The 19,477-nt window shown below is 37.7% G+C and overlaps 1 protein-coding gene across 1 annotated transcript; it reads right to left on the minus strand.

Moving 5' to 3' along the window:
• Nucleotides 1–442: 442 nt before the first annotated feature.
• Nucleotides 443–18,630, minus strand: LOC135206312 (protein AF-9-like). The gene is made up of 6 exons (XM_064237735.1): nt 18,527–18,630; nt 16,112–16,211; nt 11,208–11,267; nt 2,688–2,694; nt 785–892; nt 443–669 (listed from the first exon to the last, which is right to left on the minus strand). The coding sequence occupies exons 1-6, from the start codon at nt 18,628–18,630 to the stop codon at nt 443–445; spliced, it is 606 nt and encodes a 201-aa protein (XP_064093805.1).
• Nucleotides 18,631–19,477: the final 847 nt, after the last annotated feature.

Here is a 19,477-nt window from a genome sequence, read left to right on the forward strand (position 1 = left end):
TGTATATATATATATATATAATGAATTTTATCACAACATCGTGATTCATAAACAAGCAATAAGACGCAAATGTTCTTTATTATCCAATTCTCTCTACCTTCGGTCAACATATATGAAAATATAATAATTCCGAAGTAAAGCGAATTAGATTAAAGGACATTTACAGCTTAATGCTTATACATACATACATTCACCACACACACACACACACACACACACATATATATATATATATATATATATATATATATATATATATATATATATATATATATATATACGTACTATGTGTATCTATGTATTATATGTAAGTATGTAATTATATACGTATGGTCACGGAAGTGATAAATAGGTCATCATCATATGTTCAGGAGTAGAGCTGAATATTAATAAATAGTTTGGTTTCGTGGAAAGAATGGAGGCCAATAGGTTGGGAGAAGTGTTAGGAGGAGGAGGAGGAGGAGGAGGAGGAGGAGGAGGAGGAGGAGGAGGAGGAGGAGGAGGAGGAGGAGGAGGACCTGGCAAGAGCTGGATAGGTGGTAAGAAGAGACATTGGAGAGGAAGGACACTGATGGAGGTGAATAGCAGGGTGTGAGTAGGGGATCTTGATGCACTGCTCATGAGCCTCATTTGCGGTCGTATGAAGAGCATATTTTTGTTGGAAGTTTTCTGCAGAGGGAGTTCATCCATGATTCATCAAATGCATACATAAATTACATACATAAATGTAAGTTATATACATAATACAGTATATATCTGTGTGTGTGCGTGTGTATGAATGTACCCTTTTCAAAGACTCGACCATCGAAGTTGAGCAACGTCAGGTCAAGTGAATACCTGAAATATCGATAGTCGCAGGAACTGGTAACAAATATGGCAACAGGCAGGCGAACTGTGATTGGAAAAGTTGTCGTCAATCAGACTTAGGTTGAAGCAGACTTTTACTGCAATGTACCTAGTTAGCCCACAGTCTCTTGTATTTTTACTGTTATTCATTTTCGATCAAATCCTCATAATTTCGTTGAAGAAATGCGTATCTGGGGCAAATGAAGATAAACATCTTCATGATATGAGAGCTGCATTTCTTGACAGGTGAATGTCTTCTTAGACATTAGTTATTTAAAATGCAGTACCAAAATGACTGATAGATTTATGATGCCCCAGAATCATGACACAGATGCTGCTTTAAAAGGGAATAAACCGCAATAAAAATAAGTAAGAGAAACAAAGAAAAAATTAATTAAATGGAATATCAACACTATCTTTTAGAACGTCTAAGATCCCCAGGTAAAGATCATAGCAAATATTCGGATAAATTTCATAATCGAATTACTTCTAGAAGTAAGTCCATATTTCTAATTTCTTTTAAAATATTCATCAGAGCAGGTAAGACATTAAGAGGTCGCAGGTAAAGCATACTCATTGAGAGTCATTAGAGTACACGACGTTTTTTTATTACGTTTGAGAGCATTTCTTAGAAGCTTTGAGAGGCATTTCTTAGTAAAACCTGAATGCATTTCTCAACATCGTCAAAATGCACTTCTTTATATCTGAATGCATTTCCAGACGAAAACTTGAAATGTATTTCTTCGTATCATTTGAATGCACTTTTAAGTAGTACTTGATCGCATTTCACAGTAATGCTTGGGTGCATTTTGCAAGAGCATTTTGTTGACCGATCAAATATATTTCTCAACAGCATCTTCATAAACTCCTATTTATACATTTCTATATAGCGTCTAAAAGCATTCCTTTGGAAGGGAGATTAAATATCATCCAATATATATATATATATAATATATATATATATATATATATATATATATATATAAACAAATAAATCAAGTATAAAGTTCAGAGTACTGACTTAAGAAGGGACGGCGTGAAAAAAAGAAATTCGAAAAATGGTTCATTTTTCAAAATGCAAGCGCTGATTATTAAAATGAGCACGAGCTCATATTTTATACTAACTGCATCCGAGAGTACTAATGAAGTCACAGCATTTTTTGGCTGCTGACATCGCACATTTTCAAAAGCCTCACTTCATAGAAGTTATTGATACCTGAAACTGTGAGTCATTTCACTACACTTTCACGTAACTTAAAATACAAAAGTCAACTCTGAGAATCACAAATAGAAAGGGAGGTGAAAACGACATTCAGTTTAATCTTTAAATATGAAGAACAGTGAATAATCAAATAAAGAATAACATACATCGAGGTCACAAGACAGCAGAAGGCCTGGAAAGTTGCTTATGTAACTCGACCAACTCTTGCAAAGATGAAGTATTTGTATTCAAAGTTGGGACGGTAAGAAAATGAAGTTACAGTTACATAAGGAGTACATGACAGAATAAGGTCACTCTTCCCTCTTTTTTGTAATTTTCTTTTAATCTGCTTATTTTACATAATAAAAGCCTGGCATTTATAAAAGGCTTTTGAGAACTGTACATAACGATACAATCTTTAGCGCTTATGTAATATGAAATATACAAGAGAGAATGTTCTCATCTTTATAGTGTCTAAGTAAGAGAAAATTTTGATAAAATCCGTGTTCGGGAATCAATCTAAACATGAGGGATTAAGAATATAAGACTGTGAACAAGCAAGGCAGAGAGAGAGAGAGAGAGAGAGAGAGAATCTTTAATTCCTTATGGCATTGAATTTTCAAGGCAATCTTCGTCATACCTGACATCTGTTGAATAACAAAAATGGTCTCTGAATTACTTAGTTCTTACAAATAAAGATACTCACACACAAACCACACACACACACACACACACACACACACACACACACACACACATATATATATATATATAATATATATATATATATATATATCAGTATGAAATTATGCAAATCGAACATGTATATTTGCTTTTTCATGAGAAAATGAATAATGTATTGTCTTTACTACACATTCTAAGTGTGTACCTCCTCTGAGCTAAAGTATAATTTTATCAAACAATTTATTGTACTTCTTGTGTATCAGTGAAATTCAGTCATGTGAAATGGCCGATTTCTTTCCACTAAATGTACCTCTTTTACGATACCCCTTATGTTTATTCCTGAAATAAGCTTGAAATAAAACGTTCTTTTCCTCAAGTGAACAGAGCCCAATGTTAATTTCCAAAATTAAGCTCAAAGATACAGTCGTCTTTCGTAAGCCAAACTCAAACAACAATCCGTGTTTTTCTTTTCTGAAACGAGCTCGAACAGTATCACGTGGTCTTCTTGAAGTTAAACTAGTGCACGTGCTTTGTCCTAAAACTAACACGACCCGACATGTAATTTTCCTGAAATAAACACGAACCGACCAATATTATACATTTTTTTTATTAAGCTACAAAAGCAATATTCACTTTTCCTCAAACCCATGAGCAAGGACAAATGTAAGTTACGCAGAATTCATAAACTCAAGGTTTTTTTCCCTGACTTGAAGGAACCCATATACGCTCTCCTTTTCTACAAATACATTTTCATTCATTTTCCTGGAACACAGAACTACACGAGTTAACATAATTTTTTTTCTTTACCGAATTTTGTGGAACACATTCTACTCGCTTTTTCCTGGGAAAACATTAAACCATTTTATGCGTTTCCCAGCTGTCCACGCCTACAAACATGAACACTTATCTTTTTCTATTATTCTTCTCGGCCACCTACATAAGCCACTGTCTTGTAAGAATGAATTTGTTCGTTCTTTTAGTCAGTATATGATTATCGTTTTGTTTTTAGTTTACCATTTTTCTCCCAAAATGGTTCCACGGGGATTAGACATACATAAAATTATCACAAAGAGAGGTTAGGAGTGAATCTGTGAGGTTATAATTATCTGATATTTATATAAATATTACGTACAATTCTCGTCACCTTTAAAATCAAATTTTTGTAGTGATACTGTAACACCAAAAATAAAAATAACCCTTTTAATTACCAGCTTTCCCAAATAACCGGTACTAAACTTCTTTTATTAAAAAAAATAAATGTTTTAAACATCTTTGTTAATCTGATGTGCAAGGGAGGGTGCACATACTGATCATGAAACATTAGCTGGTCAAGCAATTATTTTTCATCTTTTCATTATCCAAATTTGCAGCTTTTTACATTAACATATTATATAAATGGAAATCTCAAATTATTTTCAAGCTAAATTGTTACACTACATATACTCAGGCTTAGCAAGTTTCTTTCCATAGCTTGCAAAATCTGTTGATGACCTAATCATTGAGTTATGGGTTGAATATTTCTGTGAGCTATAATATTTATTGGAAATGACAAAAGCCTTCTGTTAATTAAGAAAACAAATAATTAGACAGTTCCTGTATAAGTACGTTATATGTAACAAACAAAAGTTCTTCATAAGAAAATTGGTGAGTCAAGCGCTCTTGTTTTGGATGAAACTGAATTTAGTAGAGAAGTGTGTGACTATTCGACCATCGTCTAGACTCCGCTAGCAAGGTTAGGAAAACTATATGAGGATTACATGAAGATTATTATACTTTTGTTTAACTTATTATACTATGCTACGCAGCCGCATAAATCAATCAATAGAGACAGTAAGGTAAGTTTATTTTTTTTTACACGCAAGACTACCCAAGGGCTTGTTGAAATAGGGGAGACCGGGGCTAGTTGGATACAGGGGTAGGTTGATACACTGTCAATATCTTCATTATATGGCAATAGTTGGCGCCGAGGTTCTTCACACTATTAGGCATCAGTGTCAGCATTATCCTTGTTGAGTGCAAAAGAAGTTGATCACCCGCCTGCGAAACTACAAGCAAAAAACTGTCTTTGCACAGCCTGAGTAAATAATTTGACCTTTCGTATCATTTTCATAGACCTTAATGAAACCTGTGTTCATTAAAAAAAATGTGATTTTTTAAAATAACTGTCTTTATGCTTCATATGTGATTAGACTTCATTTTCCAATAATTCAAATAGCAAAATTTATGAGGGGAAGGAAAATAATTTACCCGGGGCGGGTTCTTACAATAAGTAACAACTTGCCCCTCACGATATATAGTTGTATTTGGTCGTTCAAAAGAAAATCCACAAGATACAACTGTAGTTGTAGAAGCCACAAAAATGGGTAATGAAACCAAAGCAAATGATGAAAGCCTGTTACAGCCTACTGAAGTTTGCACAGGCCACATCATCCCTACCTGTGAACCTCCTTAAGATCATCTAACTCCCCAGTGAATAACAAGCCTTTGAAATTATGATTCCAGACCCTGCTACAAGCACAAGCAAGGATGGTTTAGATAGGCCTTACTTATACCAATCACCTCCTTCTTTAAAGACAGAACAAAGACCTACAAGAGATATCAAAACCCCAGAGGGGCTACGACCTTTTAAAAAGGGTAGCTCTAGAAAGACACAAAGATCAACAAATGAAGATGAAACTACAGAAGCATAAAGAGGATTCACATGGAAAGGTTCTCAAAAGTAAAACCAGTAAAAGGAATCTGAATAACAAAGGGTTTCTGAAGTCTGGTGGAAATAAAAGCAGACAGAACATTGAAGATTATCGGTGAATGGCAAATTCAGTCTCAGGGGAGCAATGGGTACAATGCTTTAATGCAAAGATTAGGTCTATGAAAGTTGCGCAAATGAAATTGCTCATTATGTATATATGTGACCTTAGTACAATGAATTGTTAACCGATTTCTTTTGGTTTATAAAGAACATGATTCTTTGACAACTTGCCCAGGGTATGGGGCAAGTTGTATACAAAAAGTTTTTCTGGTATTTTCCATTATATTACAGGAATTAAAGAGTATATAATCTTTTTGTTGCATGAGTATGATAACACATATAACAGACTTTTCACAGCAGAAATTAGTTTAAGTTTCCTTCATCAGATATCGAATTAGAGGTGAAAAATAGTAAAATTGTAACAACTAGCCCCGGTCTCCCCTATCTCATGCGAATGTGGGTTTTATCAGTTGTCATAAAATGAAATCGATTATGATTTTCGAAAGGGAAGTTTTTATATCAAAACGGCAACAGACTTGATCGAGTTTTTAGGGAGGACAAAAGCGAGTATTTACTTCCAACGTAAACTTTAACCAAACGGAATTGTAAGGGCTATTATGAAAATTCGGCATGTTTATAATCCACTGTAAAAAAAAAAAGTATAAACAGGCGCAAATTTTCACTTGCAGCATTCTAAAACCTTCCGTCCTTATATTTACTTCTTGTTCTAATTTTCTAAGCTACTAACGCTGCTATTTTATTTTCCATGTTTTTTGTGACGATAAACGTTTAATGGCCAGACGAATAAGAGTTTGAAAATAAAAACTGGTCTAATGATATCATGACACCTGTTGAGCCCTTGGGTAGAAATGTTTTCAAAACAATTAGAACAATTAAGAACGTGGTTATAAGACATTCTCCAAAAAAAAAAAACGAAAGCAATGAAACAGGATATGTATGTGAGATCCCACGCAAAGAATGTAATAAAAGCATACGACGGACAAAGAAGGAAAAAGTATGATGCTAAATGAAAACAACGTATAATAATGTAACACGATATATATATATATATATATATATATATATATATATATATATATATATATATATATATGTATGTATGTATGTATGTGTGTGTATATAGATATAGATATATATATATATATATAGATATATATAGATATATATATATATATATATATATATATATATATATATATGTATATATGTATATATATATATCTCTATATATATATATAGAATATATATATATATATATAAACACACACACATATATATATATATAATATGTATACATTAAGGAACAAATATCCTTTAATAGCCAATTCGCTCTACCTCGGAATTAATATATTTTCATATATGTTAACCGAAGTGGAATTTTTTTTAGCTGATAATAATTTCGTCAGCCCGTATTGTCACTGAAGTCCTGATTTCTCATCTGTCCGCTGGTTCGAATCCACGAGAGGACGAAACTGTTATCAACAAGAAAATTCCCGTTCGGTTAACATATATGAAAATGTATTAATTCGAAGTAGAGCGAATTGGATATTAAAGGACATTTGTAGCTTAATGCATGTATATATATGAATCACGGTGATGTGATAACAATGCATATATATATATATATATATATATATATATATATATATATATATGTATATATATATATATATATATATATATATATATATATATACATATATGGGTGCCGGTCCCAAGCCCGGATAAATAGGGAGGGTTGGTGTCAGGAAGGGCATCCGGCTGTAAAAATCTGTGCCAAAACCAAAAAATGGAATGAGCCGGAATAGGGCGTACTCCGTAAACGACGCACAGAGACATCGCCCTAACTCTGTGGTAAGGCGAGGGCTACTGCATCAGGAGCGGGTGCAGGTAAAGAAGCGAGCTCACATTGGGTTTAGTGTATGTCAGCTAAATGTTGGGTCCATGACTGGGAGAGGTAGAGAATTGGCTGACTTGATGAGAGAAAAGAAAGTAGAGATGTTATGTTGGGTGCAAGAAACGCGGTGGAAAGGAAATAAAGCTAAAGAGTTGGGAGATGGATATAAGCTATATTATAGTGGAGCAAATAAGCAAGGTAGAAATGGAGTTGGCATAGTACTGTCTAGTGAACTGAAGAACTCGGTAATAAAAGTGCAAAGAAAGATTGAAAGCATGACCGTATCATCAGATTGAAGATATGTTATGGAGGAGAGATTCTGAATATTATAAGCGCATATGCACCACAAGTTGGTTGCACAGAAGAAGAGAAGGGAAATTTCTGGAGAGAAATGGATGGAATAATGCAAGAACTGGAAGAGCATGAGAGGGTGATAGTTGGGGCAGATTTGAATGGCCATGTCGGAAGTGAAAATGAGGCGATTGGGCGGGTGCATGGGGGCCATGGAATTGGGGAGAGAAACCCAGAAGGAGAGAGTGTAGTGGACTTTGCTGTGTCATTCGACATGGCAATAGTAAACACATTCTTTAAGAAGAAAAGGGAACACTTAATAACATATAGGAGTGGGGGAAGATTCTCCCAGATAGACTACTTCTTGTATAAAAGGATAAATCTGGTGGAGGTCAAGAACTGCAAAGTTATTCCAGGCGACCATGTAGCCCCCCAACACAGACTGCTATGTATGGATTTGAAGTTGAAAAGGGAAAGAAAAATCAAAGCTAAAGGGATAAGGAAAATTAAATGGTACAAATTAGAGAAGGAAGGGGATAAGAAGAGAGAGTTTAAGAGGAGGGTTTTGGAGGATATTGATATAGCGATTGAAGATGTTCAAGAATGGTGGGCACGAAATGCAGCAGTAATAAGAAGGCATGAAAAGGAGCTGCTAGGAGAGACATCTGGTATCATATGGGAAGAAAAGGAGAGTTGGTGGTGGGATGAAGACATTGAGAAAGTAGTAAAAGATAAGAAGGAGGCAAAGAAAAGATGGGAAGAGTCACAGTCAGTGGAAGACAGAGATATTTTCAGAGAGAAAAACAAGGCGGTGAAAAAGGTGGTAGCCCAAGCTAAAGCAAAGTCGTATGATGATGTGTATAATGAGCTGGGGACAAAGGAAGGATTAAAGAAGATGATCTCAAACAAATAAAGAATCAAGATGGTGTAGTACTTAGAAAGGAGGAAGACATTGTGAAGAGATGGAAAGAATATTTCGAACAGTTGTTAAATGAAGAAAATAATAGACTAATAAGAGAGGATGGGCAAGTGAACATTGGCATGGTAATGAGGTTTCTAGGCAAGAGGTACTAAATGCACTGAAGAAGATGAAGAATGGGAAGGCAACCAGACCAGACATGATTCCGGTGGAGGCATAGAAAGCATTAGGAGATGAAGGAGTGGATATACTGTATGATCTTATGATAAAGATCCTTGAACAGGAAAAGATACCAAATGAGTGGCGTGGGAGTATATTGATCCCAATTTTTAAAGGGAAAGGCGATGTCCAAGAGTGCGGTAATTATAGGGGCATTAAATTGATGTCCCACACTTTGAAGATACTGGAAAGGATGGTAGATGCTAGACTGAGAGAAGAAGTACAAATAGGTAAAGAGCAGATGGGATTTATGAAAGGAAGGGGAACAACAGATGGTATATTTTGTCTGAGGCAAATAATGGAGAAATTCGGGGAAAGACAAAGGGACCTACATATGGTATTCATTGACCTTGTAAAGGCTTATGACCGAGTCCCGAGACAAGAGGTATGGAGGAGTCTGAGGGAGAAGATGGTGCCAGAGAAGTATGTGCGATTGATACAAGAGATGTACCGGAATGTATTTATCAGAGTGAGGAACAGTGTTGGGGAGACAGAAGGTTTTGAGGTGAGAGTAGGATTACACCAGGGGTCGGCTCTGAGCCCATTTATCTTTAACATAGCGATGGATGTTATAATAGAGGAAGTAAGGGAGACAGTACCATGGAAAATATTGTATGCGGATGGTATTGTTCTGTGTGCAGAGAGCAGGAAAGATCTGGAAGTGAAATTGGAAAGATGGAGACAAGTACTGGAGGACAGAGGAATGAGAATAAGTAGATCTAAGACAGAATATATGTGTACCACCACTGAGGGGGATGATAGAGAAAGTATTCAGCTTGGTGGAGGGCAAATAAGGAGAGTTGATACGTTTAAGTATTTGGGCTCTTTTGTTAACGCTGGAGGAAGTATGGAAGAAGAAGTAAAACATCGGGTACAAGCAGGCTGGAACAACTAGAGAGCGGCCTCTGGAGTTCTTAGTGACAAAAGAGTGCCGCTTAGGTCAAACGGAAAATTTCACAAGACGGTGGTAAGAACAGCAATGCTGTATGGTACAGAAACAGCAAGCATGAGAAAAACAGAGCAGAAGAGATGGATGTGGCAGAAATGAGAATGCTTAGGTGGATGTCTGGGGTGACAAGAGAGGATAGGATCAGAAATGACTACATAAGGGGTCAACTATGGTGGTGGAAGTATCAAAGAAAGTGCAGGAGGGGAGGCTGAGATGATATGGACACCTGTTGAGGAGAGATGAGGACCACGCTGGGAGACATACTATGGGGGTGGAGGTGCAAGGAAGAAGAAGAAGAGGGAGACCAAGAAAGAGATGGAAGGACTGTGTGAGAGGAGACTTACATGAGAAGGGAATTGATGAGGCAGAAGCGCAGGATAGAAATAGATGGAAATGGCTCATCCGAAACGGCGACCCCATATAAAAATGGGAACAAGCTGGGAAGAAGAAGAAGATATATATAAGCAAATATCACAAGAAAATGATAGGCAAAAATCCAAGCGCTTTCGTCTTTACTAAGACATTGTCTAGGAACGAATGAAATACAGTTGGAAAGAAAGTTATCAGGTAAACAAAAAGATCAAGGATACCAGATGGTTAATTGTCAAAAGGGGTAAAAATCATGGATTATTTCTTTGATTTTTACCCCTTTTGACAATTAACCATCTGGTATTCTTGATTTTTTTGTTTACCTGATAACTTTCTTTCCAACTGTATTTCATTCGTTCCTAGACAATGTCTTAGTAAAGACGAAAGCGCTTGGATTTCTGACTCATTTTCCTGTGGTATTCACTTATTTAATGTAGTCACGTACATTTACTGTTATTTTTTAAGCATATATATATATATATATATATATATATATATATATATACACACACACACACATATATATATATATATATATATATATATATATATATGTGTGTGTGTGTGTGTGTGTGTGTGTGTAATGTCTGAATCTGTCTGTAATCAATTATTTGGTTATTGCGCTAAAATTCTGAAATAAACGCTGAGAGGGGTTGACAGTGTTTCATGGTCACTTACTCCATTAACATCATACATCTTGTGTCCTTTGTAAGAAAAGACGCCTCGTTTAACACAAGTAACATGTTGATAGGAGTCATTCCTTTCTATGGAAAGTACCTCTTCCCTAGCAGTCGCGCTTACAAAATCCTCTCCTTGTCAGAAAAGTAAAAGCACGTTTTTAGCTGAAAACATTGCTGTCTGTCCTTTTCCCGTCAATCCAATTCCGTTGTTCTTTCCTCCTCGCTCATGCACGATTTACCTGGTTTTCCGCGAGAGAGGGTAACAACCAACACCTTGGCCTTTGGGAGAGCTGACACGAAGCGTTCCATTATTTGAGGCTCTTACTTGCACTTCTTTTATCCCGCTCTTCCTATATTACTTTTCCTCCACCTACTCGCTTACCCTCTTCTTCTTTTCCCACTCATCACACTTCTCTTCTTCTTTTTGTTCTTTACTTTGTTCCTAAAAGAGTAAACGTACATGATCGTGACGATATTTTTGTCTCGAATCTCAAGATTTTGAGGCAGGACTCGTCTGACGTATTTGTCAACGGAGAAGAGCGCCTGATCATTAAACATTTCTTCTACAGCGTTGTAAGCGGCTGAATATTAATGTTCGACTGAAGGAGCTGGTTTATTTCCATCACATATTCATCACGCCACTAGAATAAAATATGATTTCCTCTCGAAGACTGAGGTCCCGACAAATTCCCGCAGAACCAATTCTCCTGGGAAAATATCCTCGCGGACAAACACCAGAGTTCCCTAGAGAGTAGGAAATTCTAAAGAAAGTCTGGTATTAGGCCTAGTTCACATAATACCAAAATCTAACTGACAGCAAAATAATAATAAACAGGAACAGAATGACAGCTTGCATGAATGAAAATGAGTCATGTCGTAAGACACATATAACCTTGAATAAATTAATCACACAAAACGAGAGTATTAATGTGATTATTGACAAAGAATTACAAAACTGATATCAGATAATTTTGAAGCACAGATTTTTCTTAAACTTGTTTTCAGGATGGCTGCACAGAAAAGAATGATTACCGTTTGTACACAAACTACTGGAATTTGTCCGAGTATTTATATCATCAGACCTATATTTGTATTTGTTTTAGTGCGAATACTGGTGACTTTCATAATGAATGATGTTTATAATTCCAGCTGGTATTTGGTTACGTAAATCTCACTGTAGAGAACATACCTACACGTTTATGAACTCAAACATACATCTCCGTTCCATGGTCTCGTAACACAGACATTTATTTATTTGTATACCGATATATGAAACAGGAATGTACGTGTAGAAAACATTTATCCAACTACTATTCGCTCTCAGTGAAGCTCGCAAATATATGTATGTGCTGTATTCTACGCACGGCAACTATGGTAAATATCTGAATACAAAGAGAGTCACAATTCAAACAATCATATGTTTAAAAGCAGGCATTCAAGCAATGAAATTTTCTATTTATGGACGCAAAAATACCGTTGCCAAATACGCTGAGCAATTGTTTTTTAGAGTCTGTTTGTACGTCTGCGCATATAACTTTGGTATGAAAAACAGTGAGCTATTCATAACTTCATGTGGTGCACTGTAAGCATTACTTAAAGATTTTTTGCAGCGTCCCTTCGGCCCCTGGCTGCAACCCCTTTCATTCCTTTTTACTGTACCTCCGTCATAATGTCTTTGTTCCATCTTACTTTTTACCCACTCCTAACATTTGATTCTTTGTGTAACTGCCAGGTTTTCCTCCTGTTACACCTTTCAAAGCTTTTACAGTAAAATTCCTTTCCAGCGCTGAATGACCTCAAAGGTCTCAGCGCTTGGCCTTTGGCCGAAATTTTATATTCTATTCTACTCTATATAATCATAATCCATGTGTTTTAATATAATAATATGTTAAAATACATAAACTGCAAATAATATGAATGTAAGTAATTACAGAAGAATCTGGTGGTTACACTTTCTATATTCCCCTATTTATAGAGGAAATCAGATAAATATCATTATTTCTTGCCTTTAAAATTCCATTAAAAGGGAGCATTAACTTCGTGTAAGTCTAGTTAGTGACGAACATTTTTGCTTAATTATCATAGCGCTGAGGGAAAGCCGATTTGCCTCTATTTATATTTTCTTGTTCATCGCAACTAAAATCTCCCATGAAAAAAGCCAAATCTCACTGTTCTTTCCATAAGATTGGTCGACAAGTCATTACAGGGCACTGAAGCCAATTACCAAGTGTCTTCCAGAAGCATTCCGTCAAATGATCAACCCCTTCGTTCATAGCAACATGTCGATTATAAGAGCTACTTAAACGCTTGAATAGTTCCTCGCTGGACGAGTGGTTTTCGCGCTCGGCTGCCAATCCGGTGGTCCGAAGTTTGATTCCCGGGTCTGCCAACATAAAACCAAGTAACAAAAGTTAAATTCATTGAACATCATCAAAACATAATAAAGTATTTTGTATATTCTTTTTTCTATAATCGTTATAGGTTATGAGTATTATGAGAATAGAGATTTCCGTCACCTTCTGTCTTTCTCCGCAGGCACAAGCGAGCGAACCATCCATGAAAAGCATTTATGCATCCTTATGTAGGATTTTACACAAGAGAGAGAGAGAGAGAGAGAGAGAGAGGAGAGAGAGAGAGAGAGAGAGAGGTCCAAAACTGTTAAAATATGGTTTACTTGCCATCTGAGTAACAAAACTTTAATCAATGTTCAACAGGAGGGACTTGGACGCCAACTACATTAGTATTTCTTTCGTTTAACTTCCTTTCACAATCTCATCATTTTCTTCCTCAAAAATGTAATAAACGCTACAAGAATACGCATAGAAGAGAATAAATACTTAAGATTAGGTTCCAAAGAAGATAATTCTCCATGACAATCCTCACGGAAGAAGATTTTAACTGCTTAAGAATAAATCTATAAGGGAAGTAAAAGTTGGAAGTAGAAGATCCAACGAGAAATGTATATATATTAGAAGATGAAACAAGATGAAACCCCAAAGAAGAAGCGATTAAAGGGGAACTTCTGGCTGCAATTTAGCTGTTCCATATGTAGTATTATTCCATTCAAGTACCCCTGGTGAAAAAAAATATTTGAGAGGGGCGTTTTCATATTTTTTACAACCAATTTTCTATTGCACCATGGGCGCAGCCATTTATGTGTGGCTCATGTGTTATACGTGACTTCATGTCGCGGTAGTCTCAAACAGGCGGAACTATTCCGCCAGGCATGCTGTTTACACAATAAAAATGGCAGCTTACACGTGCGACATATTTTTGCAAGTCACAAATGATTCAGACACTTCTCTAACTACGACGGATTCCGAAAATTACAGTTTTCTTAGTTATAACGGAGGCACCATAGTATAGATAGCGATATATAGCCGCCCTATCTTCGTCGGTATCGTGGTCTATTCAGAAGGAAATTAAGTTCCCTAAACATATTATGTAAATTTCATAGTCATACCTAATAACCTAATAATGTCATTTTTTATATCTGTTGGCAAGAAATGGTCCAAACAGGCAATGGTTTGCGTCGTTGTTTGAAAGGTTTTGATGTTGATATCCTCCCTTCGAAACGCCAAACAAGTCGGCATAATTGACGCTATTTGAATGACAATTAACCTAAAACACGATGACAATACCAAGAACGAATACAACACAATACGCATGCTTAGCTGCGCTTGTTAGAGAGGCGACCGCGACACTACGTCGTCATCGGCACCAATCCGCCAGATGGCAACATAGTCGAATCCTGGATAAATGGCGCTCTCCATTGAAGTACCTCGGGACTAATTTGAAATTCAATTGTAAAAACATGGGATTACGTACAGGTTCGAGCAATGGCTCATATTTTAGATTATAAAAAGTTCTGTTTCACGAAATTTAATGGCTATTAACCAAAAGTTCCCCTTTGACCTGTACAATCCTTTCTTAATTGGATCAGATCTCTCACTCGCTCTCATTTTCCGATATATTAATTTCCCTTTTTTCAGGATTTGTCCTATTTTTCACAAACGCTTTGTTTTTACTACTGCAGACGTAAAAATACGTCCTCGATTGGTTCAATAAAACTACAGTTTCTTAGTATGTTAGTAACACAACCAGTCCAATAATTATGTCCCCTTGTTTTGATATTACCTATTCAAACATAATTACAAACTCCAGTACAGAGAATTTACAAATTCTTACGGAATAACATTCAAATTGTATTTGTACATTCATTCACAATGCATTCATAATGCACTTCGAAAACACACGCCCCTATTTCAGTGATACTGTCTACTGTGCATGCCCTTTTGGTACAAGTAGTTTTCAAGATCTGAGGACGGACAGAAAAAGTTCGGACGGACAGACAAAGCCATTTCAATAGATTTCTAAAAAAAAAAATAATAATAATAATAATAATATTTTGGTAAAAGACCCTCTTTTAGGCAAATACTGTTAAAAAGAATAGCAATTAAGCGAGTGGATTTTATATATTGTTTTTTTCTTATTTTCCTTACAATTCGCTTCTCAGGCTCGCGATGTGTCTGAGTAACTGACCAATATTCATATTGGGTGAATTTTAAAAATCATAAATGCTGAAGGTAATCTTTTATTGGAACAGGATATCAGGTCCAGGTCAAGCAGGGGTCGTCGCTAGTGCTGGTATTATTCCGTAGGCGTAGTTTCAGTTCGATGCGGTTCGTCTTCGGTTTAAGGGCTGGTATTGGTGCTGGTATAGCTGGTATATCTGGTATTACGTAACGTTTCGACCTTCTCGCAGGTCATCCTCGGACGAGTCGTTTGAAGAGCCTGTAGCAAGGAAATCTGTGGGGCGGTATTTATAGCGGCTCGGACCTAGAGTTGCATTCTCATTGGTCGGGCCGGTCTTGGACGAAGTCGTGGATCTCGCCTCGAAGGTCTCGGGGATTCTCTCGTGCGAGCGCCACAGTAGTGTGCCTGGGGATGAACGACGGGAATTCCGTCCGTAGCAGGAATCCTGTCATCCCGTGGGGGCTCCTGATCATCTGGTATTGTCGGGGGGTCATTCGCTGTTCTCCGGGCGGCGGTCGGGAAGGAGAAACGTTTCTTGGGTGATGTTAAGATTTGGTTTCTCCTTGCCTATATGGAGGGCTTCTAAGAGGCACAGACGTCGGGGATCCGTTGTCTGGTCTATTATTTCGATATTAGGAATAATATCATTTCTCTTTATCCGTTTGTTATGAGCAGTCCTGGCGTGGTTGAAGATGGCTCCTTCTTGAGCGTGGCAGGAGATTCGCTTGGAGAAACGCATGGAGGTCATACCGACGTATTTGCCGAGGCATCCTCGGATGGGGCATGCAACGGTACACCACACTCGTCTTCTTCATCGACAACGGACACACCAATCGTGCTGTTGATGAATCTATAAGGAAAAATATGGAAGCCTGGTATCACCAGGAACCCCGCCCCGATGTTGCAGAGCCCATCAAGCTGTTCTACAAGGGACACTTCCACCGGAGGTACAAGGAGGACGAACAAGCCCTCAAAAAGATCATTGACGAAAACGTCAGCCCCGCCGACCCAGACAAAAATATTAAGTTAATTATCTATTATAAAACGAAGAAGACGAGCAGCCTGGTGATGAGAAACAACCCTTCGGCGCCCCTGCAGGATCCCTTGAAGAAGACGAGTGTGGTCTACCGTTACACATGCCCCGTCCGAGGATGCCTCGGCAAATACGTCGGTATGACCTCCATGCGTTTCTCCAAGCGAATCTCCTGCCACGCTCAAGAAGGAGCCATCTTCAACCACGCCAGGACTGCTCATAACAAACGGATAAAGAGAAATGATATTATTCCTAATATCGAAATAATAGACCAGACAACGGATCCCCGACGTCTGCGCCTCTTAGAAGCCCTCCATATAGGCAAGGAGAAACCAAATCTTAACATCGCCCCAAGAAAACGTTTCTCCTTCCCACCGCCGCCCGGAGAGCAGCGAACGACCCCCCGACAATACCAGATGATCAGGAGCCCCCACGGGATGACAGGATTCCTGCTACGGACGGAATTCCTGTCGTTCATCCCCAGGCACACTACTGTGGCGCTCGCACGAGAGAATCCCCGAGACCTTCGAGGCGAGATCCACGACTTCGTCCAAGACCGGCCCGACCAATGAGAATGCAACTCTAGGTCCGAGCCGCTATAAATACCGCCCCACAGACTTCCTTGCTACACGTATTTTCGTGCACAGGCGCGTTACGTAACTCTCGTCATTTTAAAACCTACAATTTTGACAAGTATGGCCTCTAAGAGACCCCTTTCGCCCGGTAATCCCAGGGAGGACCCGCCCTTGGAGGACGAGCAAGGCTTCGCCACCGTAAGGAAGAAGAAGAAGAAGAAACAGAAGAAGATTGTACCACCGATTTCGACCAATAATAACCTGCTCCCTACGACATCGGCACCGAATACGGCGAGTTTTGCGGAATTTCCGGCACTTCCCAAGTTCAAAGCTGTTGTTATCGAGGGCCAGACTTCATATGCTGCAGTCAGGGCCCTCGAGAAAAAATATCCAGAAGCCAACCTCATAGCAGACCGAATTTAAGGGGAGAATTCATAATTACTCCCAAGGACCAAAAAGCTGCTGAACTACTGAGGAAAGACAACCTGTGCCACCTTCTTGATCCTGCTTCAAAAATAAGCAAGGGGATGATATGCAAAGTCCCCAAATACATAACTATCGAAAGAGTCCTCGAGGTTCCCAACATCATGGAAGCCAAGAGATGTACTGCAAAAGATGGACAGGAAACTCTTAAGATAGAAGCGACCTTCAAGGGCCAAATTCCAGCCAGGGTCAGCCTTGGGATTCTTGGCACTTACGAGACAGAAGCCTTCGTACCAGAGCCTCTGAGATGCTTCAAGTGTCAGAGGTATGGACACCACAAAAATGAATGTAAATCAGAACACATCTGTGGAGTGTGCAGTGCGAAACACGAGACAGAAGTGTGTATAGTACCCAGGGAGGTGAAGGAGACGTCAGTTCTTCAGACAGGAACTTTATTAATTAAAACATACACGGGAGCGATACCGAAGCTCGAGTCTCAAAGACACCAAGGTTACAAGGGAACAAGCAATAAGGATTGTTACCTCAAGACACAAGGCTACGAGGAACAAAGCAATAAGGATTGTTATCTGTTATCCCCCGTCGTCCTTTTTTTGTTTTACTTCGTTAAACAAACAGAGATCTATACAGAAGTTACTGATTATAATAAAGTGGATAAAATATAGCATCAAATATAAAATCGTTATCAAGCTAAAACTAAACGTACATTGTAATATGAATACAAACAATAGAGCATTTCATAATAAAAGAACTATAATAGTCTACCTCGCATACAACATTCCATTGCATAAATATCTAAGAATTGCAAAAGAAATTACACATATATTTAAAAACCTGTTTCCCTTCTCTTTAATTTTAAACATTTTCTAGCCTGAAACTCATCGTTTTTAAAATGAACAAGATTGTCTTCATTTAAAGCCATTCTAAGTCTTCCCCTAACTAAGACATCCACCATGTCATCACTCTCTTTATTTTCCTTTGTTAATATGTCTGCTATCATGTCTTTAGTATTCAGCCAACTACATGATTCTACCTCTTTATGAATTAGTTTCTCCTTCAAGTCTGCCACTGCGTTTCTTAACAATTTTCTTTCTACCTGTTTTGATGAGGCTATACTTTCCAGTGGTTGGTCTGCTGTCCGTGAACAGCTTTACTGGGATTTTTCCTCCTTTTTCTCCAAACATAAGTTGTTCAACACTTTTTGCTAAATACACTGTCATCTACTAATTAGTTAAGTTTCTCGTTTCGGCGTCTTTGGCCGAATGGCAAACTTGTTTGATGGTTTTGGTTTTCCAATATATAGGAGCTACTATATCAGTTTTTCTTGTTTCCCATTAAAATCAAGTTACCCCAATTGACTTTGAGTCACATCTGTAACTCGCATCGCCGAGGGCCATAAATTTTCAGGTCTTCTTTCTTCCCTATTTTACCGAACTTTATTTTGCTTTCTCTTGATTTAATTTTCTTAACAATTTTGTTTACTCTCTTTAGGTCACCGATCGTAGCATCTTTATTTTTCATAGACATGTTCAATCCAACAATAGCCAAGTCGGGTCGGACATTTTCCGCCAACCACTGGATTTTTCCTGCATACTTCCTGAAAACTTTATATTCGGTTTTTGTTAGAGGTTCGTCATTTCCAATTTTCCTTATTTCTTTGATTTCCTCAATAGATTGGGCATAATCCTCCATGCTTACTTCTATTCCTTCTCTTGGTTTAACTATATCAATCCCTGTAAATCTGAATTCGGATGACTCCACCTTAGAAATCGTAAATTTTTCATTAGAAGTTCCTTGATCATATCCACAAATTCTCTTTTTCCTGAAATCGAAAAATCATCAACATGACATAAAATCATACCAAGTAATGATCCGCCGTCATGGAGGTAGTAGAAGGCGTTATCCATGCAGTGTTTTCATTCCTCTTGCTTTAAAAATCTTGTCTACTTTAAGCCAAAATCTCCTACCTGCGTCTTCAAGCCCATAGATTGGCTTGTTCAGTTTCCAAATGGTTCCTTCCTTTTTTACATCTTTGGGTGGTTCAACAAACACATCACGCTCAAGCTT

Source organism: Macrobrachium nipponense, chromosome 29 (assembly GCF_015104395.2).
Source record: "Macrobrachium nipponense isolate FS-2020 chromosome 29, ASM1510439v2, whole genome shotgun sequence".
NCBI lineage: Eukaryota > Metazoa > Arthropoda > Malacostraca > Decapoda > Palaemonidae > Macrobrachium > Macrobrachium nipponense.

Coding starts and splice junctions, on each gene's coding strand:
- LOC135206312 (XM_064237735.1), bottom strand. CDS start 18,630: ATGACAGTGTATTTAGCAAAAAGTGTTGAACAACTTATGTTTGGAGAA. Junction 16,212..18,526: donor AGCAGACCAACCACTGGAAA/GTATAGCCTCAT, acceptor TTTTCCTTATAG/ATTCATCAACAGCACGATTG. Junction 11,268..16,111: donor ATGCCTCGGCAAATACGTCG/GTATGACCTCCA, acceptor TTACTCTTTTAG/GAACAAAGTAAAGAACAAAA.